Source organism: Schistocerca americana, chromosome 4 (assembly GCF_021461395.2).
Source record: "Schistocerca americana isolate TAMUIC-IGC-003095 chromosome 4, iqSchAmer2.1, whole genome shotgun sequence".
NCBI lineage: Eukaryota > Metazoa > Arthropoda > Insecta > Orthoptera > Acrididae > Schistocerca > Schistocerca americana.
In genome coordinates this window covers 841,039,850-841,064,363 of record NC_060122.1, presented here as the reverse complement: position 1 = coordinate 841,064,363, position 24,514 = coordinate 841,039,850, and the positions used below count along the sequence as shown (strand labels likewise).

At 41.5% G+C, this 24,514-nt stretch overlaps 1 protein-coding gene across 2 annotated transcripts in view; it reads left to right on the top strand.

Moving 5' to 3' along the window:
• Positions 1-24,514, top strand: part of LOC124612410 (nuclear pore complex protein Nup155) — a 254,444-nt gene that overhangs the window by 35,455 nt on the left and 194,475 nt on the right. For both annotated transcript variants that reach the window (XM_047140603.1, XM_047140605.1), the window contains 3 exons: positions 12,124-12,278; positions 18,454-18,725; positions 18,938-19,188. In XM_047140603.1, the coding sequence (XP_046996559.1) occupies positions 12,124-12,278; positions 18,454-18,725; positions 18,938-19,188 (678 nt within the window). The remainder of the gene's footprint in view (positions 1-12,123; positions 12,279-18,453; positions 18,726-18,937; positions 19,189-24,514) is intronic.

Below are 24,514 nucleotides of genomic sequence, written 5' to 3'. Positions count from 1 at the left end.
ACTCCGGCACACCCCATCCAGCTCTGTGTGCCACACACCACTCACTACCACACAGCCCCAGAGGGAACACACAACCCAGGAAGGATGAAACAAGAGGGCCAGAACTGATGGAATGCGTGCATAATTAGTGCCAGTAGGATCTCATGCATGCCTTCACAGAAGCCACCACAACTCACATTCTTCTGTAGCACCACATTTCAAAAGCCTCTATTCTGTGTTGAAAGAAGTGATTAAACACCCTATTTATCACAAATTACTGACAATGTTATGTGATGCTAGTGATGTTTCCAATTTATTTAAATGTGACGTCCATACAGTAAGAATGAATCTACAATCTTGCTGGAGCTTTCAATAAATTGTGATTATTATATGAACAGAAACTGCGAATGTGGTTTTGTGGTCAGACAGCTGAAGTTGACCTCATTGCTGGTAGCTGCTTTCCAGAATATGCTTTGTTGAAAGTAATTCACATTAACTTCTTTTTATGAAACCTGAAGCTTTTTACACTTTTTTCGCAATGAAATTGACTTTTAAAATGTGGAATAAGTGCTGGAGTATGAACTGGGTCATTATGTCCTTAGCGCTTGGCAGAGGCTTTAGTTATTTAGTGTCATGTTCCATGGATCATTTTGAGTGATGAATCATGGTGATATGGAATGAGCCATTTTACATTCTAGTCACAAATTAATTTGTACATATGATTACATGCTAAACATTGCTAAAGGATTTTTATTTATTTATTTCTTAAGAAAGATATGCAGATGTGAGTTGTTAATTCCTACCCACCACCATTTACACATTACAGTAATAGAAATTCTTCTACGGAATACAAGGAAAATCTTTCTCAATTTGTTTTCAAATTTTACTGTCAGACATTTTCTATCACTTGGTAAGTGTTTATGCTTGTTGTTGTTGTGGTGGTGGTCTTCAGTCCTGAGACTGGTTTGTGATGCAGCTCTCCGTGCTACTCTATCCTGTGCAATCTTCTTCATCTCCCAGTACCTACTCCAACCTACACCCTTCTGAATCTGCTTGGTGTATTCATCTCTTGGTCTCCCTCTACGATTTTTACCCTCCACGCTGCCCTCCAATACTAAATTGGTGATCCCTCGATGTCTCAGAAGGTGTCCTACCAACCGATCCCTTCTTCTAGTCAAGTTGTGCCACAAGCTACTCTTCTCCCAAATTCTATTAAATACCTCCTCATTAGTTATGTGATCTACCCATCTAATCTTCAGCACTCTTCTGTAGCACCACATTTCGAAAGCTTCTGTTCTCTTCTTGTCTAAGCTATTTATCGTCCATGTTTCACTTCCATACATGGCTAGACTCGATACAAATACTTCCAGAAACGATGTTCTGACACTTAAATCTATACTCTATTTTAACAAATTTCTCTTCTTCAGAAACGCTTTCCTTGCCATTGCCAGTCTACATTTTATATCCTCTCTACTTCGACCATCATCAGTTATTTTTCTCGCCAAATAGCAAAACTCCTTTACTACTTTAAGTGTCTCATTTCCTAATCTAGTTCCCTCAGCATCACTCGACTTAATTAGACTACATTCAGTTACCCTCGTTTTGCTTTTGTTGATGTTCATCTTATATCCTCCTTTCAAGACACTATCCATTCCGTTCAACTGCTCTTCCAAGTTCCTTTGCTGTCTCTGACAGAATTACAATGTCATCGGCGAACCTCAAAGTTTTTATTTCTTCTCCATGGATTTTGATACCTACTCCGAATTTTTCTTTTGTTTCCTTCACTGCTTGCTCAATATACAAATTGAATAACATCGGGGAGAGGCTACAACGCTGTCTCACTCCCTTCCCAACCACTGCTTCCCTTTCATGCCCCTCAACTCTTATAACTGCCATTTGGTTTCTGTACAAATTGTAAATTGTTTATGCTTAAGACAACCTTAATGGAGAGTAACAGATATCATTCTTCCTTCTGGTATTGCAATGTTGTATATCATTGCTCCTTTAGAACTGCCGTGGATTATTTACGGTGTACTTCATGAGGGAATAAATATACTGTGAAGCAGTAGTCAGAATGCTCAACTCCTTAAACAAATATCTACAAGATGATCGCAGATGAGCACCACATATTATTTATTCTTACAGCATGATTTTGAGCAACGAACATTTTCTTTCTTAAAGATGAGTTACCGCAGAACATTATTCCACATTACATTATTGAATAAAAATATGCAATATGGCAACTCACTGATTTGTCTTCCATCAAGATATGCAATTATTCTTAGTGCAAATGTGGCTGAACTAAGTTGTTTAGGAGTTCCAAAATGTGCTTTTTTCAACTTAAATTCTCGTCAGTATGGACACGTAATAACTTTGAAATTTGCACCCTGTTTATTAGTTTCTCACCATGTGTTACACTTATCATTGGTGTAGTGTCCCTAGATGTGCAAAACTGAATATTTTGTGTTTTTTAAAAATAGATTGTTTTAAAAACTCTGTTTGCCATTTGTTTTGTTTCAATATGTTTGCATGGATTGATTACAATACTCCTGTCACATGCAGAATGAACTAATTTTGCTTGTTGTATATTAGACCGAAGATTATTTACGCATATGAGGAACAGTATTGGACCTATATTAAGTCTGGGGGAACCCCACATGTGATTTCTTCCCAATTAGAATTGTGTGTCTGGACTGTGTTGCTTGAATTACTAAGTACAACTGCTGCATTCTTTTGATTAGATATAACATTGTTTTGTTGGTTATGCCATCGACCCCATAAAACTTTATTTTATTTGGGAGAAGACTGTTAGTCACACAGGCCAGTGCCTTAGGTCACAGAAAATACCAACTGGCACTACTCTATTGTTTAATGCAGGTAAAATCTGGCGAGTGAACCTGCAAATGGCAGTCTCAGTAGAGCAACCCATCTGAAACCCAAACTGTGATTTGCTGAGGATACCAGATGTCAATGTTTACAGTTCCTAAGACCCTCAGGGGGCTCAGCATTTAGTTGCTGGGTACGGGATTGGCGACCCCGGGGTCCCTGAGCTGGGGACAGGGAAGCGCCACCAGTCCTCGATACCGTAAGCTCTGAGCGTGCTTAAACGACCACCGTAAGGCGCAACTGTGGAACGTTGTACGGTACAGAGCCCAGGGATCGTGGCTTAACTGCCTGGGTCGTGAGGATGATATAAACACCTATAAAATAAATAAATAAATAAGTAAATAAATAATAAAAAAACCCTCAATCTTAAGGTGTGCTGCGCGCCGAGGAGACGCATGGCTGTTGAGGTAGAGCAGTGGCTAGTGGGTGACCTCTGGGGAACCTGCCACACCCTGGTTATATTAGGCTTAACCAGGCAAGCGGGTCTCTGTCTGGGTGGACATTCCTTTCCTTAGCTGCTCGTGGGACCACCATGGAACAAAATCCGAATAGTGCGCAAGCACGAGTCTCTAAGAAAGGAAAGTCCAATGCTTTACAGTATGACCCCCACTTGTTCCCTTCCCTGCCCACACCAGGGGAGGAACGGCGGTCTAAATTACCTGGTGAGACGTATTCTCCTCGATTTCTGGTTTGCAGCCGAACAGATGGGGACTCATTTCTGACCACAAAGCCTCAGTTTTTTGTGGAAAACTCGGAGGACAAGTTTGGAGAAGTTGAGGGCATGTCTAAAATGAGGTCTGGAGCAGTCCTCATACAGACAGCATCCCCAACACAGTCACGGGCTTCGCTTGCTTGTGACAAGCTCGGTGATGTTGCTGTCTCCATCACACCTCATAAGAGCCTCAATATGGTTCAGGGACTTATTTTTCATTGTGATCTGTTGTTGCAGTCTAACGACGAGCTCCGTGCAAATCTGGAACGCCGCGGTGTCCATTTTGTACGACGTGTCTTCAGGGGACCTAAAGATAGTAGGGTCACCACCGGCGACGTCATCTTGGCTTTCAAGGGTGACGCCCTGCCCAAGAAGGTCAAGGTGATGATATATCGATGTGATGTTAAGCTGTACGTCCCTCCTCCCGTGCGCTGCTTTAAGTGCTGGGGGTTTGGGCATATGTCATAGAGATGTGACGCCAACCCTACCTGTCGAGATTGTGGACATCCCGTGTTCGCCGCCCCCTGTTTTTGTCAACTGCGGACTGAAACATTCACCTTGCTCATCAGACTGCGTGGTTTATCAAAAAGAATGGAAGATTTAGGAGTATAAGATCTTGGACAGGCTCACTTACACGGAGGCTAAACACAAGTACGATCGACTTCACCCTGTGCGCATTTCATTGCTGTATGCTGCAGCAGCTTTGATGTCGCCACCCCTGGCGATGAGCCTTCAAGCTCAGCTGCTTTTTGTGGGCCCTCCAGCCCGGCCATCTATTCCTGCCCACTTGATAGTTGGGGGAACACCCTCTTCCGTTGGCCCCCTGTTTTCACCATCGGGAGTAACAACCCCTCCTTCTTTGGGGACTTTCGTCCCCACCTCTGAACCGGAGAAGTGCCCGCCTTCTCCGGTTCCCCTCGTGCAGAAGGGATTGCTTGGTGCCCTCCCTTCCACAGTTACTGCCCCTCCAGGTGTCGGCCAGTGGCTGAAAAAGCCACCACCTGAGGGCCGTAGGGCTTCCAGGTCTTCCTCGGGCCATGAGACTGGGTTGGAAAAGCCCAGCCAGCCTGAGGGAAAAACGGGACCTTACCAAAAAGAAGAAAAAGCAAAAGGAGAAGGACATAGAGACAGAAAAGGAGTTCACCACTGCAGATGAAGATGATGTGGAGCATCTAGCGTCCACTCAGGAGCTAGATGTTGCTCGACCCACAGCTCCTATGGAAGTTGATCAGGCTACTTCGCAATCGGTGGTGGCGGGCGCTTCTAAGGTGTGACCTATCCCCCCTCACCCCCACCCTCCAGGTTCTTTCATGTCCTCACAGTCGGATACCATTATCCTTCAATGGAATGGCTGTGGTTTTTTCCACCACCTTGCTGAGTTGAAACAGCTTTTGTGCCGCTTCCCTGCCACTTGTTTGGCCCTACAGGAAACCTGGTTTCCTGTCCGGCGGACCCCCTCCGTCTGTGGCTACCGGGGCTACTATAAGAACCGCGTAAATACGACAGGGTGTCTGGCGGTGTCTGTGTTCACATTCTTGCCACTGTTCCTAGTGCTCCAGTGCCACTTCACACGGCTCTCGAGGCTGTGGCTGTTAGAATCCGGGCAGGAATGGAGATTACCATCTGTTCCCTCTACCTTCCACCGGATGAGGTTGTCCCTCTTGCTGACCCAGCTGCCTTGTCCGCCCAGCTCCCCCTGCCATTCCTCCTTTTGGGGGACTTTAATGCCCACCACCCTTTATCGGGTGGGGCCCAGATCTCGGGCCAGGGTAGGAACGTTGAGGCTCTCTTGGCACAGCAGGACATTTGCCTCCTTAACACTGGTGCTCCCACATATTTTAGCTTGACTCGTGGCACATACTTGGCCATTGACCTCTCTCTTAGTAGCCCAGGTTTTCTTCCATACCTCAGTTGGAGGGTCCACGACAACCTCTGTGGTAGCGACCACTTTCCTATCCTGGTTTCTCTTCTTCAATCCCAACCACCTGACCAGTTGCCATGATGGTCTCTTTGTGGAGCTGATTGGGCAGCCTACACCTCTGCTACTATGGCCATTGCTCCACTTTGTGGTGACATTGATTTGGCGGTGGACGAGGTCACTATAGCCATTGTTTCTGCTGTCGAGGCAACTGTCCCCTGCTCTTCCCTAATCCGATGGGACCAATGACCTCACTGTTTGGTCCCCTCCCCCAAATCAACTGACCAACCATGTGCTTGGAGCTTCACCAAAGAAAACATTATCAGATAGTCCTACTGTCTTTATCCGCCTATTTTGGGCAGTGCGGGGTAGGCACGTGGTCTGAGGTGCCTAGCCACAGTTCCGTGGTTCCCCCACCCCCACCCGTTGGAGGTTCGAGTCTTCCCTCGAGCATGGGTGTGTGTGTTGTCCTTAGTGTAAGTTGTAAGTTAGATTAGTAGTGTGTAAGCCTAGGGACTGATGACCTCAGCAGCTTGGTCCCATAGTGACTTACCACAATTTCAATTTCCACCTATGTTGGAAAGTTAATTACAGAGATAAAATTGTAGGATATGAATAAGGTCTCCAAATCATTTTTCCTATCAGAATACTTTAGAAAGCCTGCATTGAAGTCACCACAGACTAATGACTTCTTGCTGCTGTATGACAGATATCACAGTAAGGAATCCAGATTCCTCATAAATAGTTCAAAGTTTCTCATTTGGGATTTATATACAGTTATAATTAAAAGTGAACTATTTTTCGGTATTAATTCACAAGCACACACTTGATGTGCTGATGACTACAAAATGCAATTGTCTCAATGTTTTTGAACTTTGTGTTCTGTCTTAATATATGTAACAATGCATCCTTTTTCCATATTAGTTCTGCTTGAGTTAGCTGCTAGAGTGTAATCTTTTATATGTAATGTATCCAGCCCTGTGGTTATGTGTTGCTCAGACACAGGATGTCTCTTTTCAGAGTTCTGTAAATTTTCCAGACAGGAAGCTCTTTCACCTTATTACTCAAACCTGTAATATTTTGATGACATTACCTAACCTTCCTGTCGATCTCATTTTTGAAATGTTTGTATTCCTTTTTTGCCTGCCTCATTTACTGTATTTTTATCAATTAAATTCAGGCAGGAAAGCAGGGATGGCTAGAGGACAAATGTAAGGATGTAAAGCATATATCAGTAGGGGTAAGATAGATACTGCCTACAGGAAAATTAAAGAGGCCTTTGGAGAAAAGAGAACCACCTATATGAATATCAAGAGCTCAGATGGAAAACCAGTTGCTGAGGGCGAGATTATGGAAATGGAAGAGGACGTAGATGTGATACTGTGGAAAGAATTTGACAGAGCACTGAAAGACACAAGTCGAAAGAAGGACCCGGGAGTAGACGATACTCCATTAGAGCTACTAATAGCCTTGGGTGAGCCAGCTGTGACAACTCTCTTCCATGTGGTGGGCAAGATGTATGAGACAGGCGAAATACCCTCAGACTTCAAGAAGAGTATAATAATTCCAATCCCAAAGGAAGCAGGTGTTGGAAGGTTTGAAAATTACTGAACTATCAGTTTAATAAATCACAGTTGCAAAATACTAACATGAATTCTTTATAAACAAATTGAAAAACTGGTAGTAGCAGACATCAGGAAAGATCAAGTGGGATTCCGTAGAAATGTTGGAACATGCAAGGGAATACTGACCCTACGACCTATCTTAGAAGACAGGGTAAGGAAAGGCAAATCTGCATTTTTAGCATTTGTAGACTTAGAGATATCTTTTTACAATGTTGACTAGAATACTCCCTTTCAAATTCTGCAGGTGGCACCGATAAAATACAGGGAGCAAAAGGCTACTTAAAATTTCTACAGAAACCAAATGGCAGTTCTAAGAGTCAAGGGGCACGAAAGGCAAGCAGTGATTGAGATGGGAGTGGGACAGGGTTGTAACCTATCCCCAATGTTACTCAATCTGTATATTGAGCAAGAAGCAAAAGACACAAAAGAAAAATTTGGAGTAGAATTCAAAACCAGGGAGAAGAAATAAAAACTTTGAGGTTTGCCAATGACATTGTAATTCTGTCAGAGACAGCAAAGGACCTGGAAGAGCAGTTGAACGGAATGGACAGCGTATTGAAAGGAGGATATTACATGAACATCAACAAAAGCAAAACAAGGATAATGGAATGTAATCGAATTAAATCAGGTGATGCTGAGGGAATTTATAGGAAATGAGACACTTTAAGTAGTAAATGAGTTTTGGTACTTAGGGAGCAAAATAACTACTGATGACTATTCTTATCCAGGCTGTTCCCTGCCCCACCTACTACAATAATACAGTCCTTTTTGCTGAAACCTTTGCACAAATTCCCCGTGTCCTCTGTCACCTGTCTAAGGCTAGCACTCGGCTTCACAGTACTTATGACCGGGTACCCTGTTCCTAATTTGTCCTGTACCATCTAGCCTACACCTTTCCAGTGGCTACTACGTAGTAGCAAGACCGTTTTCTTCCTACTCTCTTTTGGTACCAAACTAAACTGAGTTTCTTTGTTAGATGTCTGCTGCCCCCTACTGCGACCTACACCTGGATGAGGCTCTTCCTCTCTTCATAGAACCACTTTGACTACTTCTCATTCATTCCACTATCAAAGAGAACATATGGAAATTTGTTATAACCCAAAATGAGCTGCCCTTCTTCGAAATTTTTCTATGTTCCGTCAGTTCAGTCTCGTAAGGCACCTGTACCACATACCATTCTCTTAGTATTATTGAAACCTAACTCTTCCCTGGCATAATGGAGAGGCCAGTTACCAGTCTTACTACAGTCCGATATTAAATATTTCCAGATGAAGATTATGTCTTTACTTCCTTTTTGGGGCAATCCAGTGTGGAAGATTCTTCAGTTTGACTCAGTTTTGCAACAAAAGTACACTGAATAGGATTATTTCATTTATGTAGCATTATAGGTTCCGCCATGAACCGTGGACGTTGCCTTTGGTGGGGAGGCTTGCATGCCTCAGCGATACAGATAGCCGTACCGTAGGTGCAACCACAACGGAGAGGTATCTGTTGAGAAGCCAGACAAATGTGTGGTTCCTGAAGAGGGACAGCAGCCTTTTCAGTAGTTGCAGGGGCAACAGTCTGGATGATTGACTGATCTGGCCTTGTAACACTAACCAAAACGGCCTTGCTGTAGTGGTACTGCAAACGGCTGAAAGCAAGGGGAAACTACAGCCGACATTTATCCTTAGGGCATGCAGCTTTACTGTATGGTTAAATGATGATGGTGTGCTCTTGGGTAAAATATTCTGTAGGTAAAATAGTCCCCCATTCGGATCTCCGGGCGGGGCTTACTCGAGGACGTTGTTATCAGGAGAAAGAAAACTGATGTTCTACGGATAGGAGTGTGGAATGTCAGATCCCTTAATCGGGCAGGTAGGTTAGAAAATTTAAAAAGGGAAATGATAGGTTAAGGTTAGATATATAGTGGGAATTAGTGAAGTTCGGTGGCAGGAGGAACAAGACTTTTGGTCAGGTGAATACAGGGTTATAAATAGAAAATCAAATAGGGGTACTGCAGGAGTAGGTTTAATAATGAATAAAAAAAATACGAGTGTGGGTAAGCTACTACAAACAGCATAGTGAATGCATTATTGTGACCAAGATAGATATGAAGCACACACCTACTACAGTAGTACAAGTTTATATACCAACTAGCTCTGCAGATGAGGAAGAAATTGAAGAAATGTATGATGAAATCAAAGAAATTATCCAGATAGTGAAGGGAGACGAAAATTTAATAGTCATGGGTGACTGGAATTCGGTAGTAGGAAAAGGGAGAGAAGGAAACGTAGTAGGTGAATATGGATTGGGGGTAAAAAATGAAAGAGGAAGCCGCCTGGTAGGATTTTGCACAGAGCATAGCTTTTTAAGCATAGCTAACAATTGGTTCAAAAATCATAAAAGAAGGTTGTATACATGGAAGAAGCCTGGAGATACTGACAGGTTTCAGATAGATTATATAATGGTAAGACAGAGATTTAGGAACCAGAATTTAAATTGTAAGACATTTCCAGGGGCAGATGTGGACTCTGACCACAATCTATTGGTTATGAACTGTAGATTAAAACTGAAGAAACTGCAAAAAGGTGGGAATTTAAGGAGATGGGACCTGGATAAACTGCCTAAACCAGAGGTTGTACAGAGTTTCAGGGAGAGAATAAGGGAACAATGGACAAGACTGGGGGAAAGAAATACAGTAGAAGAAGAATGGGTAGCTCTGAGGGATGAAGTAGTGAAGGCAGCAGAGGATCAAGTAGGTAAAAAGACGAGGGCTGGTAGAAAACCTTGAGTAACAGAAGAAAAATTGAATTTAATTGATGAAAGGAGAAAATATAAAACTGCAGTAAATGAAGCAGGCAAAAAGGAATACAAATGTCTCAAAAATGAGATTTATAGGAAGTGCAAAATGGCTAAGCAGGGATGGCTAGAGGATAAATGTAAGGATATGGAGGCTTATCTCACTAGGGGTAAGATAGATACTGCCTACAGGAAAATTAAAGAGACCTTTGGAGAAAAGAGAACCACTTGTATGAATATCAAGAGCTCAGATGGAAACCCAATTCTAAGCAAAGAAGGGAAAGCTGAAAGGTGGAAGGAGTAATAGAGGGTCTATGCAAGGGCGATGTACTTGAGGACAGTATTATGGAAATGGAAGAGGATGTAGATGAAGATGAAATGGGAGATGTGATACTGCGTGAAGAGTTTGACAGAGCACTGAAAGAGTTAAGCCGAAACAAGGCTCCGGGAGTAGACAACATTCCGTTAGAACTACTGATAGCCTTGGGAGAGCCAGCCCTGACACAACTACCATCTGGTGAGCAAGATGTATAAGACAGGTGAATTACCCTCAGACTTCAAGAAGAGTATAATAATTCCAGTCCCAAAGAAAGCAGGTGTTGACAGATGTGAAAATTACTGAACTATCAGTTTAATAAGCCACAGCTGCAAAATACTAACACGAATTCTTTACAGACGAATGGAAAAACTGGTAGAATCCGACCTAGGCGAGGATCAGTTTGGATTCCATAGAATGTTGGAACACGTAAGGCAATACTGACCCTAAAACTTGTCTTGGAAAATAGATTAAGGAAAGGCAAACCTGCGTTTCTAGCATTTGTAGACTTAGAGAAAGCTTTTGACAATGTTGACTGGGGTACTCTCTTTCTAATTCTGAAGGTAGCAGGGGGTAAAATACAGGGAGCGAAAGGCTATTTACAATTTGTACAGAAAGCAGATGGCAGTTACAAGAGTCGAGGGGCATGAAAGGGAAGCAGTGGTTGGGAAGGGAGTGAGGCAGGTTTGTAGCCTATCTCTGATGTTATTCAATCTGTATATTGAGAAAGCAGGAAAGGAAACAAAAGAAAAATTCGGAGTAGGAATTAAAATCCATGGAGAAGAAATAAAAACTTTGAGGTTCGCCGATGACATTGTAATTCTGTCAGAGACAGCGACGTACTTGGAAGAGCAGTTGAGTGGAATGGACAGTGTCTTGAAAGGAGGATATAAGATGAACATCAACAAAAGCAAAACGAGGATAATGGAATGAAGTCGAATTAAATCGGGTGATGCTGAGGGAATTAGATTAGGAAGTGAGACGCTTAAAGTAGTAAAGGAGTTTTGCTATTTGGGGAGCAAAATAATTGATGATGGTCGAAGTAGAGAGGATTTAAAATGTAGACTGGCAATGGCAAGGAAAGCGTTTCTGAAGAAGAGAAATTTGTTAACATCCAGTCTTGATTTAAGTGTGAGGAAGTCATTTCTGAAAGTATTTGTATGGAGTGTAGCCATGTATGGAAGTGAAACATGGACGATAACTAGTTTGGACAAGAAGAGAATAGAAGCTTTCGAAATGTGGTGCTACAGAAGAATGCTGAAGATTAGATGAGTAGATCACATAACTAATGAGGAGGTGTTCAATAGAATTGGGGAGGAGTTTGTGGCACAACTTGACTAGAAGAAGGAATCGGTTGGTAGGAAATGTTTTGAGGCATCAAGGAATCACCAGTTTAGTAATGTGGAGGGTAAAAATCGTAGAGGGAGACCAAGAGATGAATACACTAAGCAGATTCAGAAGGATGTAGGTTGCAGTAGGTACTGGGAGATGAAGAAGCTTGCACAAGATAGAGTAGCATTGAGAGCTGCATCAAACCAGTCTCAGGACTGAAGACCACAACAGCAGCAGCATTATAGATAGTGTATTGCAATAAAGTGCAGTTATGCACAGTTAATAAAATAAATTCTTATTAAATACACCCACTCTGCATAAAGATCCAAAGATCATCAGTACACAGTACATGCTAAGCATCTGTGTTTTAGAAATAAGTCACATATGACTGATGGTACAATTAGTATTTAATAGCACATGTTTGCGAACTTCTTCTCAAATTTAAACGAGTTTGGCAACCTTGTTTGTTGAACAAATGTAAATTTCGGTATGTTTTATTTATCTAATAGCAATTTATTGGTGACAATCTTAAGAGATCTATTCACTGCAGATTAAAGAAAAAGACTGTTTGTAGGGCCCCTTGGTGATCTTGAAGAAATGCACTTACTCCCAGAACCAGTATTTGCACTTCCAACCGATGGTGTCACAATCAACACAGTTTCCAGCACTCTCTCTGGCCGCCTCTTTTTGGGTGGCCGTGATGGGAGTCTTTGTGAGATCGTATACAAGGTAATTCTTAAATTTTTTATAGAAATCTAAAATATTGCACTAACTACATAACAAGAAATCCTAAATTTAAGATATGAAGAATTGAAAATAATAATATACCACATTTGTGTTTATACAGCTTACCATATACCACTAAAATACCTACAGTGTGTGTGTGTGTGTGTGTGTGTGTGTGTGTGTGTGTGTGTGTGTCTGGGCGCGCGCGCACTTGCGTGTGTGGGGGCGCGTGCTCGCGTTTTTGGACACTTGGATGTGGGCATGCTAATCTGAAATAAGCTATAATAGGAAATGTAGGATCTTCCTAAAAAGGACTTTATTCAGTCAATATGTATTCATGACAGAGTGCTCATTTGTGTGTGCAGTGACTAATACTTAAAAGTTTGATTACATGGCACCAAGCAAGTTGGTGTAGTGGTCAGCTATTGGACAGCTTTTCAGTAGGACTGTGATTCAAATTCTCATCCAGCCTTAGGTTTATGTCTTCTGTGATGTTTAAATTGCGTAAGGCAAATGCCAGGATAATTCTATTGAAAGGGCACAGATAATTTCATCATCCAATCTGATCTTGTGTACCATCTCTAATGACTTAGTCATTGAAAGCATGTTAAATCCTAATCCTCCTTATCAATAGTATGGAAGCAGATCAGTGGCGTGCCCTGAATTCAGCATCATAAAGTAAATTTTTATATTGAACCTAATTAAATTTTAAACTAAATTCAATGCTAGTGAACCAGCAGTTGCTTTACTGAAATGTTTTAAAGTTTGAAGTAACAACACTTGCCTCAGATTCTAAGTTTAGAACTTCGCAGAAATATTTTGAGTAATAGTGAGCATTCAAAATTAATACAAGAGGTTAAACACAATTGCCTATTTTGTTGCAAATGAAATCTGTGAAGTGCAGTTCACATCAAACTATGTCTTGGGACTTCCACACAGAAGTTATGATGTTTACAATTCACACTTAGCAAAAGAATGTTTAACCCCTAAGCACTTGTGTGCAAGAGCTAACACAAGTGCTTGTGTTGGTCAGTTAGATCTGGGCACAAATTAAGCTGAGTAGATATGTCTGTCTGAGATAAATGAGATTTTACGGTTTATTGATGATTTATAAACATAAATGAATGAAAACAGCATGTACTTAACATCATTTAACGACATTGTAATTTATTATGTGAGGAACAAAGGAAAAATAACATAATACAAAAAAAGCTATATACTATTAATGTAAAGCTATTTGGACTGTAAAAATATTTCAGTGAACTAAGCACTTTTTGTGCAGATAACTTTGTAATGCGCTTTGCATACATGTTTCATAAAAATAGCACATAATGTGGAATGAATGCTTGTTGTCGTTTGTTCTTGGGCACATTGGACACCTATTCCACTTGGTCAGTGGTAGTTTGGTTCCAGTCTCCTCGTGTGTTTCATGACGATGATCCTGCTGTTGCTGTTTTGAACTATTGTGCCGTGGGCCATCAGAAACTACTTTGTCTCCATAACGTTGTGGGTATGTGACTGTTACCAATTCTCCTGACAGAACTCCACTATAAGTTGGCAAGCTTCTTCAGAAAAGTCTTCTTTGTACCTTTTGATTAATGTTCATCTCGTAAATGGCATAAGGGTTTAGTGCTGAGATATTGAGATGGAACAACACAACAAGGAGCCATCTCCGTGTTCTTCTGCGAACACTCTAGTTCCTGCATAGCTGGCCACACGTGTCCTCACCACCCTTAGTGCAATTATAAGAGTAACAGTTTCTGTTGTTTTATCGGCACCTGCCTTTGCGTCTGTCTTGGCGTAATTGTGTACTAATGATATTAGCATTACAGAGTAAAGTTTCCTGGAAATGTAAGAGACCACTTTTTTTCACAATGTTCCCACTAAAGTCAGCTCCTTGTCCAGCGACGTTCTGGCAAGTGGTGTACCAGTTACCAACTGTTATGTTCCTCTCTGTCTCTAATGTGAACAGCAAGATGTTGAACATCTGAAGGACTATCACACTGACAGGCTGAACCAACAGTTTGCACTCCTGCATACACCAAGTGTGTGCTACTAAAGCAAACACTTATTAGTACCAGAAATTCATGAATAGCAGCCAACTTGTCAGACTTTTTCTCTCTCATCTCCATCATTGATGGTGTGTCCTGCACACCCACATATCCATGAAGTGGAGATGAGAAGCTCTGTAGGTTCCAGCAAACAGTAACAAGCCAAGAAATGCTGTCTCCCAATCTGTCTATTATATTCCTGTCGAAATAAAGAAAGGCGACCTCCTCTGGTGTCTTTGCTCCCATTGCTGTGCACTGAGCTCAAGGTAAATGTGTGGTAATAATATTGTGGTTTTTAGTACAGTCCCTTTGACTAAACGGCAGTTTGTTCCATTAGGTTTTACCATATCTGTCCAGAAAGATAGTGAGTCAAATTTTCACAGTCACTGTTTCATCAGCAGAAGCAGCAGGAATGTCTGAATCAGCATTGTGTTCACTTTCTTCAACATTGTCAGCTTCAAAATCGGAAAATTCTTCCACAGATTCATCATCTTCAAGAAATAGTTCCACAATAATTTAGTCATCACTCAATATTTTATGCTTTCTGTGTCAGAAAATAAGAACAACCATGTAATTTTCCTTTCATCTAAGGGAAAAATAAAATTGGTAAATAATTAGATATGTAGAAAAGAAGAAATGCCCATATTCAGACTCTCGTAGCCCTGTATTTTACGGCTGAATACATACTCACAATGGGTTACAGGTGCCAAAAACTGGGGACCTTTTGTGTCGGTTTACAACCAGGATTCTTGCCGTGTTTGGCTGACAGGTGTAACTTTACAAGGCTGTACCCAAAAGAAACCGAACTTTTGGGAGCAGAACTTTTTAAGTACCATGTTTTGCCCTCAGGAGGGCGCAGAGCAAACATTCCAACGTCAACAAGCCGCATAACATCACTGATGGAGGTCAGGACAAGTTTTGGCAGTGTGTATAGTGACAACTGTTTTGTGTGATTGTCGTTTTTGCATTGGTTGATTTTTCTTGAACAGTGTGTGGTGGTGAAATTCTGATTTTTGCCCAGAAAAAGTGGAACATAATCTCTAGAAATGTTTTGAAAAAATGGCATACATGGGTGGTGCTGTGGGGGAAAAGTGGTTTTCGTCTTTTAAAAAAATGGTGAAATGTCAGTTGACGACAAACCTCGTTCCACTCATCCTTCCACGACCTGAATGCGTGAAAATGTTGAAAACATTGTGGCAGTCGGATGACTGGTTTTTCCGCCATGACAATTCCCCTTCTCACACAGACCTGTCCGTATGACAATTTTTGACGAAAAATGGCATGGCCACTGTTCTTCAACCCCCATACTCATCCAACCTTGCCCTGTGCGGTTTTTGTTTCCTAGAATGAAAATAGACATGAAAGGAAAGTGTTTTGCTGATGTTGCTGTGGCGACAAAAAAAAAAAAAAAAAAAAAACAGTGGAGGTGCTGTCAAGTATCACAAAACATGAATTTAAACAGTGTTCTGAAAAATGGAATAAAAGATTAGACAAGTATATTACTGCAAATGGAGAGTACTTTGAAGGGGATTAAAGGTTTGTGTTTAAAATGTGAATAAATTACTTTTTTTATGTTTGGTTTCTTTTGGGCGCACCCCCTCCCCGCCCCCCCCCCCCTTTATATGTGCCCAATTAATAAAAGTTCCCCTTCATTACCCTGGTCTGTACTGTCTGCCTCCACTCGCAGCCCTAGTGTTTGTGCTACCCTCACAAGCTGTATGTGCACTCAATCTATCAGGAAGTTCTTGTACAGAAACTGAAGGCTGCTGTCTTCACTGTAAGAATGATCTAAACTGTCTTGGACACTGAAATAACATTGTCAATGAGTTGTGTTCAGACATCTGCAATTATCTTGTGTCGTGTTGGTTGCCATTAGTTGGAAGTGACTATTGTTGGTCTAGGTTTGTGAATTTCTGCATTTTGTGTTAATTCAGAAGAAATTCCTGGTATTTGTGTAAATATCACATTTTATTTGTCATGTTCATGTTTGACAAAAATAGCTGGTTTATCTAGAAAGCAATGAGGTATTCTAATTTACCATGTGCTGTAAGACATGAGAAGACTTTTAAATCTGGCTGAGGAGAAGAATGGAGAAAATTAAAATGGGTAGAAATGGTAAAAGAGGGTAAAGTTTGTGGAAGAATAAAATAAACAAGAATTATCCATCAGTATTATAATAAACAAGAATTATCCATCAGTATTATATAAAGATAAGTGTACTGGGTGAGACATATTTCAATGAATAATTGTTTGTAAAAAGCTACCAAAAGGAAAAAATAAAACTGAAAACAAGCAGAGGTGTGCTGACAGGCTTGAAGGAATAAATACCTTATCAAGGATTAGAGTAATCAACTAGAAATGTGACATCATGGAGGACAAAGTTCAAATGATGTCCGTCAGCCGACATATTTTTACCGTGATACTATAAGACCTGTATGTCATAGTGAAGAATTGCCTATGCCAGAAATTACTGAGAAAGTGACAGCGAGTGAAGATGAAAAATGTTAGTGCTGTCCTTCATAGGTGTCTGCAAGCACCTCTTGGGCAACCGCAAGGCAGAGACGTACCATAATATTGCACATAGAAGATTGAGATCATATCACCAGATGTTACGAAAATGTTGCTTAAGATGCACTTCTTAGCCAATCGTTGGGACTTCTTCCCCAATAACCTTTGTATTGTCTTGTGTTTTTATTGGTCCAGTTTACAATAGTAGCTTATGCATAAGACCTAAATCATTTTATGTTTATACATGCAAAAGTGATTTATATGCGTACATATTTAAAATTACAAATAATACCCTTGAAACATTTAAACATTGTTGTGTTATACACTTTTAAATATTCTTTAGTGAAGTAAAATCAGTGATGCTGTAAATATGACTTCAAAGATTTTGTCATTAGTAACTAACATAGTTAATCTAGGAAAAGATGGATTGCTGTTTAATGTAAAAGAGACACTTAATGTTGCAGACAGGCACTATTAAGACACTTACACAAAGCTTTCGGCCACAGCCTTCATCAACAGAGGAGAAGCACACACCATTCATGCACACAAGCAAGCACACCTCACACACACACACACACACACACACACACACACACACACACACATAACAGGCAGCTCAGGCCAGAATGAATTTGATCCCAAGCTGCCATATTTGGTGGTCATACTGCATTCCAGTGAGATGGTCCTATAGTGAAGTATTGCAGGAAATTGTGTAGGAAATACTTTTAGGCACATGTTTTTACTTGTACGTTAATCATATCTTTGATTCCTTTGTGTACTGATGCGTACGTCTTTGCAGTTTACATTGTTTTGAGTGTGTGTCGTTTTACAAGATACATGTCATATATAATCTGATGCACGCATTTACCTAACTACTATCGAATTTGGCCTTCACAGACATTCTAGCTGGATTCATTGGGAAAATTTCACTCAGAAAAGACAGTTTTGATGTTGACAGTGTTTTATAGACATATGTAATGTTTCCAGAATGAGATTCTCACTCTGCAGCGGAGTGTGCCCTGATATGAAACTTCCTGGCAGATTAAAACTGTGTGCCCCCAGGCTGTGGCTAAGTCATGTCTCCGCAATATCCTTTCTTTCATCCCCCAGGCTGTGGCTAAGCCATGTCTCCGCAATATCCTTTCTTTCATCCCCCAGGCTGTGGCTAAGCCATGTCTCCGCAATATCCTTTCTTTCATCCCCCAGGCTGTGGCTAAGCCATGTCTCCACAATATCCTTTCTTTCACATCCCCCAGGCTGTGGCTAAGCCATGTCTCCGCAATATCCTTTCTTTCAGGAGTGCTGGTTCTGCAAGGTTCGCAGGAGAGCTTCTGTAAAGTTTGGAAGGTAGGAGACGAGGTACTGGCAGAAGTAAAGCTGTGAGTACCGGGCGTGAGTCATGCTTCGGTAGCTCAGTTGGTAGAGCACTTGCCCGCGAAAGGCAAAGGTCCCGAGTTCGAGTCTCGGTCGGGCACACAGTTTTAATCTGCCAGGAAGTTTCATATGTAATGTTGTTTGTCAGATATCCCCGTCATATATGATTTGTTCAGTTTACATTAAATTTTTGTAAAGCTATACAGTATTACCTAAGTTCTGTAAATCTTTTTTGTTTTTTGCAGGCAGAGGGCAGTTGGTTTGGGAAACGCTGCAAGAAAGTAAACCACTCAAAAAGTGCCTTGTCATTTTTGGTACCTTCATTCATAAGTGGCGCTTTTGTTGAGGAAGACCAAATTGTTCAAATTACTGTTGATAATAGTCGCAACATACTATATACACTGACTGAAAAAGGTTCTATTAGTGTTTATGACCTTGGTGAAGACGGAGAATCAATGAGTCATATTGTTACAACTAGTCAGTCAACTTTAGTGCAGAATGCTGTCAATATTGTTAGGTAGTTTTTCTGTGTTATCATTTTTAAGTTTCAGAAAACAATAACTGATAGTGCTCTAGATATTATGTCTGTTTCTGTAGCAAACAGTGTTTATTGTTCTTTATCATTTATTGAGCTTTAATAATATACTTCTTGGAGTATTAATTTCCTTTCTGTACACAAGTTTCCATACGTCATTAATACAAAATACTTACAGCACTTTTTTGTTACAGAACTTTAGATAGCAATGTTTTTCGCCACATTGTGAGCATATCTCCAATAGAAGCTCGTGAATCTCTTCATGTGAATCTTGTGGCAGTAACAAAAGCAGGAGTGCGTCTGTATTTCACAACAAGCCCTGTCACATCACTAACAGTTCGACCATATGCATTACATCTTGTCCATGTAAGACTTCCTCCAGGCTTTGCTGCATGTGCATTGCCTCAGCAACCAAGAAATGTAAACTTAGCACATTACAGCAGGGGTAAGTACTGATGACTTGAAGTAAAACATAATTGTCAAAGAACCGATACTTGCAGAACACTTCTTGACATGAATACTTGCAATTCAGTTAGATTCATTGAAACAAAATGAATGGAGAAAATGGGTATGAAATCGATGAAGCTGCAATGATATGAAATGGTATCAGGAAGATCATTCAGAAATGTTGAACCTAAAGTGTGTTGAATATACTGTGATCATTGAAAATTTGTCCACTACAGCTGACACACATGCACACGCACCCCTTCCCCCCAACACACACACACACACACACACACACACACACACACACACACACACACAAAATTACTACTACCACCACCACCACCACCTCCACCACTGCCACCACCTCTATTGCAACTAAACTTTGATTGTATATTTGTATTTGGGGGATGGTGCTGTGGCTCTTACACACAACATATGGTAAGCTGATTGTTAATTGAAGTTAATTTTACTAGGGATTGTCTGAGGGGATAATCAGAGAGATGATAATTTTATTTTGGGACTGCATTCATCAGGCATCCTCTCCTGTGCCAGCCTCTTCACCCCAGAGTAGCACTTAACACCCAATGTCCTGAACCATTTGTTGGATGTGTTCCAATCCCTTTCTTCCCCTACAGTGAATCTCTGTTACTCTCTCTAGCACCATGGAAGTTCTCCTTGATGCTTTTAACTTATTCCACATATTCCTCCTTCACTAGTTCTATAAAGAACTTCCTCATTTCTTATTTTGTCGGTCTGTTTTTTATTAATTTTCAGTACCCTTTTGTAACAAAAAATTTCGTATGCCTCGATTTTTCTTTCCCAGTTTCACACAGTTCATGATTGACTTCCACTCATTGCTGTTCTCCAGACATGTCTACTCTGAGCTGTATCCTAAAATGAATCCCTTTGTTTGATAGGAGTAGACTTCTTTCAATAAGTCCCTGGAGGCTTTCTATGTCGTCTTTGATTTGTCTGTCACATTATTTTATTTCCTATTTTCCAGGGAGCAGAATTCCCTACTTTATCTGCAACATGGTTCTCAATTTTGGTATTAAGTTTGCACATAATCTCATTTCTGCTGCTGCTCCTCATTTCTCTCATCTTCCTTCGGTTTGCTCTCAATGCATGGGATGTGCTTGTTAGATGGTTCAGTCCGTTTAGTAGATGCTGAAATTCTTCCTTACTTTCACAGAAGGTAGCAATGTTGTCAGAAAATCTTACCATTGATATCCTTTCACTCTGAATTTTAGTCATACTCCTGAAACCTTTTATTTCCATCATTGCCTCTTCAGTGCATAGATTGAACAGTAGAGGTAAAAGACTATGTTGCGGGGTTGAATGAATTAACTTTATTGCAACAGAAAAACTAAACTCTAACTTATAAGACTCAGTTTAATAGCACATTCAATAATGGAGGAAAAAAAAAACATGTATAAAACAAAAGGAAAACAAGTCAATAACTGCGGCAAAGATAATGATTAAAAGTAGTAATTACTTGCACGTAGCATTACACTGCACTTCTCCACTCACCCCATAGTGTCAATGATAGTTTCTGTTGAATTGGACAAGGTAACAACCTAACATTATATGTAGCCTCTGGCGCCCGTTGCAGCTGATCTGTGATGGGACAGTGGAGTGACTGGAGCGTTGATAAGAGTCCGTGGTGTGTGTAGATTAGTCCGTATCAGTGTAGGGTGCATGGAAAGCTGGTTTGACATAGTTGATGGCAATGGAGGTTGTCATATCCATCACACTGATTTTGAATGTCTTGTCCTCCCTACTCATGACATGGTAAGATCTATTGTAGGGCGGCTGCAGTGGCTTTTGAATTGCGTCATGCTGTACAAAGACATGATGGTACTCTCTTAGCTTATTAAAAACAAAAGGGTTAAGAGGCTACTGATCCCTTGCAGCAATGGGGCATAGTTGCCGAATTTGTGTAAGAAGCTTTTGCTGGAAATCTGACTGGACAATGCAATTGCGTGGTACATTGGCAAAGAACTCACTCAGCAGACATATTGGCTGGCCATAAAAAAGTGCTGCAGTTGTGGCTTTCACGTCTTAATTCAGACACACGTGGAGCCAGGAGGACAATGGGCAACATTTCTGTCCACCACTGTGAGTTGAATTGTGTGCAGTGCATGCATTTAATTAAACCATTCACTGCCAATTGGTAAGCTATAGTTCTAATCCACTTCATACCCAGTAGGACAGTAGTGCTTTGAACAGATAAGGCTCAGATTGGTCTGTTGGAACGTATAGAGGCATATCAAAAACCATCCCCAGAAGAATGCAGTCGCGACAGTTTCAGTGGTAATGTCGGCAGTGGGGAACATCTCGTGCCAGTGTGTAAGAAGATTGTGGCTATAATGCAGTAGGTGTATCCTTCTGATGGTGGGAGATATCTTTCAAGGTCTAGATGCTCATGTTCAAGTCTGTGATTCGGAGGAGGAAACATGCCAAGAAGTGACCAGATGTGCCAGCTAACTTTATTCCATTGACAGGTCACATGTTGTCGCACATATTGCTTACAGTCTGTTCATGTGTGACCAGACAAAAGTTCACTTCAGTGTGTTGGTGGTGGCTCGTACTCCAGGATGCAACGTTTTATGTAAAGAGACGAATGCCTGCTGGAGAAAGTCAGTAGTCACAGATGGTGGCAGTTTGTTAGTGGGGACATTACAATACTGTACTGGAGTTAGTGGTTGCAGTGTAATTCGCAGAGTTGTAGTGCTGATGATTCTGCCAACGAATCTCATGGCTCACTATTTGATTGTTGCACTGTGGTGAGAGCTTCAAAATCAACTGCATCAGTGACCACTTCGATTTGAGAGAGATCATCTGGCACATTCAGTTCTCCTTCAACATGAATGATATTATCAGTGAACTGTCAGATATAGTTGGGATATCACAGCTCACATGGTGAAACTTTCTCAGGACACTGGCAGAAAACATATGTTAGTGGCTTTTGAACTGTGGTGAGTGAACTGCTGTCCCTCCAACATGTAACAAAATTTCTTAATAGCAGCATAGGCTGCTGAATCCTGCCTAGTTGTCGAATATGGGGTGTCCAGGAAACACGCTTTCTTGGATCGCTAGACAACAGTTCAAGCAAATTGTATTAATGAGTTTTATTACGAAATGAACAATGACAATACTTAACTTTGACAATAACACGGAAGTGTCACAAGCAACGGGCGACATGCAAATAAGAAATCTCTTCAGTATATACAATTCGTAATACAAGTGAAGTAATACAGTTGGCTTGCTAGTCGTGAAGCTTCTGTAGAACTGGGTCACAGCCAGTCGGTGCAGCGCTTATGTCCTCTTAATGTAGAGGCCACTGTTGTCATTTTTCGTCCTGGAGAGGGGTCGGTCAACACGCTATTGGCTGATGTCTCACAGCCCCCTGTACTGTAATGTTCCCAACTGGCGTGCCAGCACTTGACTTTACGCTGTAACATAGGCAGCATACAGTTCACAATTTTTGCTGAAAAAGGCTATGGGCTGGAGGTGCTCCCCTATTTGCTGTTGCAGTGCAGCGCCAATTGCAGTGGCTGACATGTCAACCATCAGGGTAAGAGGCACCTGTGGAACTGGTTGCACTAACAGTGTAGCTTCTGCGATGGCAGTCTTCAGCTTGGTACATGCCAATTTGGCCTCACCATTACGCTGGAGTTGGTCCTTTGGCAGTGAACCGTGCAAGATTTTATTCAGTAGTGCGGCTAGGAGGACATCATAGTCAACAATCTGACATTAAAAATTGTTTATGGCAAGAAATAGTCATAATTCTTTAAGTATGATCGGCTGCTGCTACTTCACGGCTGCGCGGAGTGGCTGTGCAGTTAGAGGCGCCATATCACGTATCGTGCAGCCCCTCCTGCCGGAGGTTTGAGTCCTCCCCCAGGTATGGATTTGTTTTGTTCTTGGTGTAAGTGTGTGTGTGTGTGTGTGTGTGTGTGTGTGTGTGTGTGTGTGTGTGTGTGTGTAAGTCTGGGGACCGATGACCTCAGCAGTTTGGTCCTTCGGGCATTCACACACATTTCTACATTCTCTTAGAGTGGCCATGTCTTGCACATTGATAGCGTTCCCTGGGAACTGTATGTTGGCTGCTCCAAAGAAGCACTTACTCAGGTTGAGAGTAGGCTTTGTGCTTGTAGACGAGTGAAAATCTGTCGTAGGTGTTGACAGGTGTTCTGCCTCAGAGTTTGACAAGACCAGGCCATCGTCAGTATGCACAAAAGACGTCCATCACATCCGATTTCACCTGTAACCCATTGAAATGTTTGGGCAGCATTACGAAGTCCAAAAGGCATTCCGGTAAATTCAAATACTCCGAACAGTGTGCAGCCGGTGGTCTTAGCAACATTGTCCAGCGCCATAGGTATCTGGTAAAATGCACAAACTAAGTTCAACGTTGAAAAGATTTGCTTACTGTGGACATTGAACATCTTTGATTTACAGTACTAAGTATCAATCTGAATGGTTCTAGCATTGAGCTGTCTATAGCTGTCACATGGATTCCATCCATTATTTGTCTTTGGGACCAAGTGTAGTGGAGATGCCCAACTACTGCTCAATGGGCGGCAGATTCCATGTGCAAACATAGACAAGAATTCCTGCGAGCATGAAGTAGTTGTCCAGGTGCAGTCAGAATATAGTCCACTGTCAGGGGCTGCACTGGTGCTAGTATGGAAGTCGGGCATGTGATCTCCAGTAACTGTGTGAGGAGCTATATAAGCGACAATCACTGTTAATCATCTGTGCTGAGTGCAGGCTTCGCGACCCTGGGGCTCCTGAGGTGGGGGAGTGGTAAATGCCGCCAGTCCCCCGTCACCCTAAGCTCTGAATATGCTTCAGCAACCACTGTTTGGCACAGAAATGAAATCTTGTGTGTTGCAGGAATGGTAAAAACCACTATAAAAAAAACCCTTAGTCTCAGGGTGTGTTACACACTTATAAGATGCATGCCTGTTGAGTGGGAACAGTCATTAGCGGACAACCTCTGGGGAACATGCTGCACCTCATTTGTATAAGGCTTAGGGCTTGTATTTCCCTTTCTGACCATGGGACCAATAAAGACCCTCGAAACCTTCTCTCCCTCCTAGCGGAATGGGTGGGCCATTTGGAGGTACCAACGTCCAGTCACACAAGAGGCATCATGTGACGAGCTCTCCAGATTCTGAAGTAGTTAAATGTAGTTTGGTATTTAGTAACAGAATGCATGCTGCAGGACAGAATATATTTTTAATAGCTAAGGCGAAAGAGAACCTTTGAGAAGGCCTCCCCTTTTTACATTGAATAGGGTTACGGGACATTGTAGG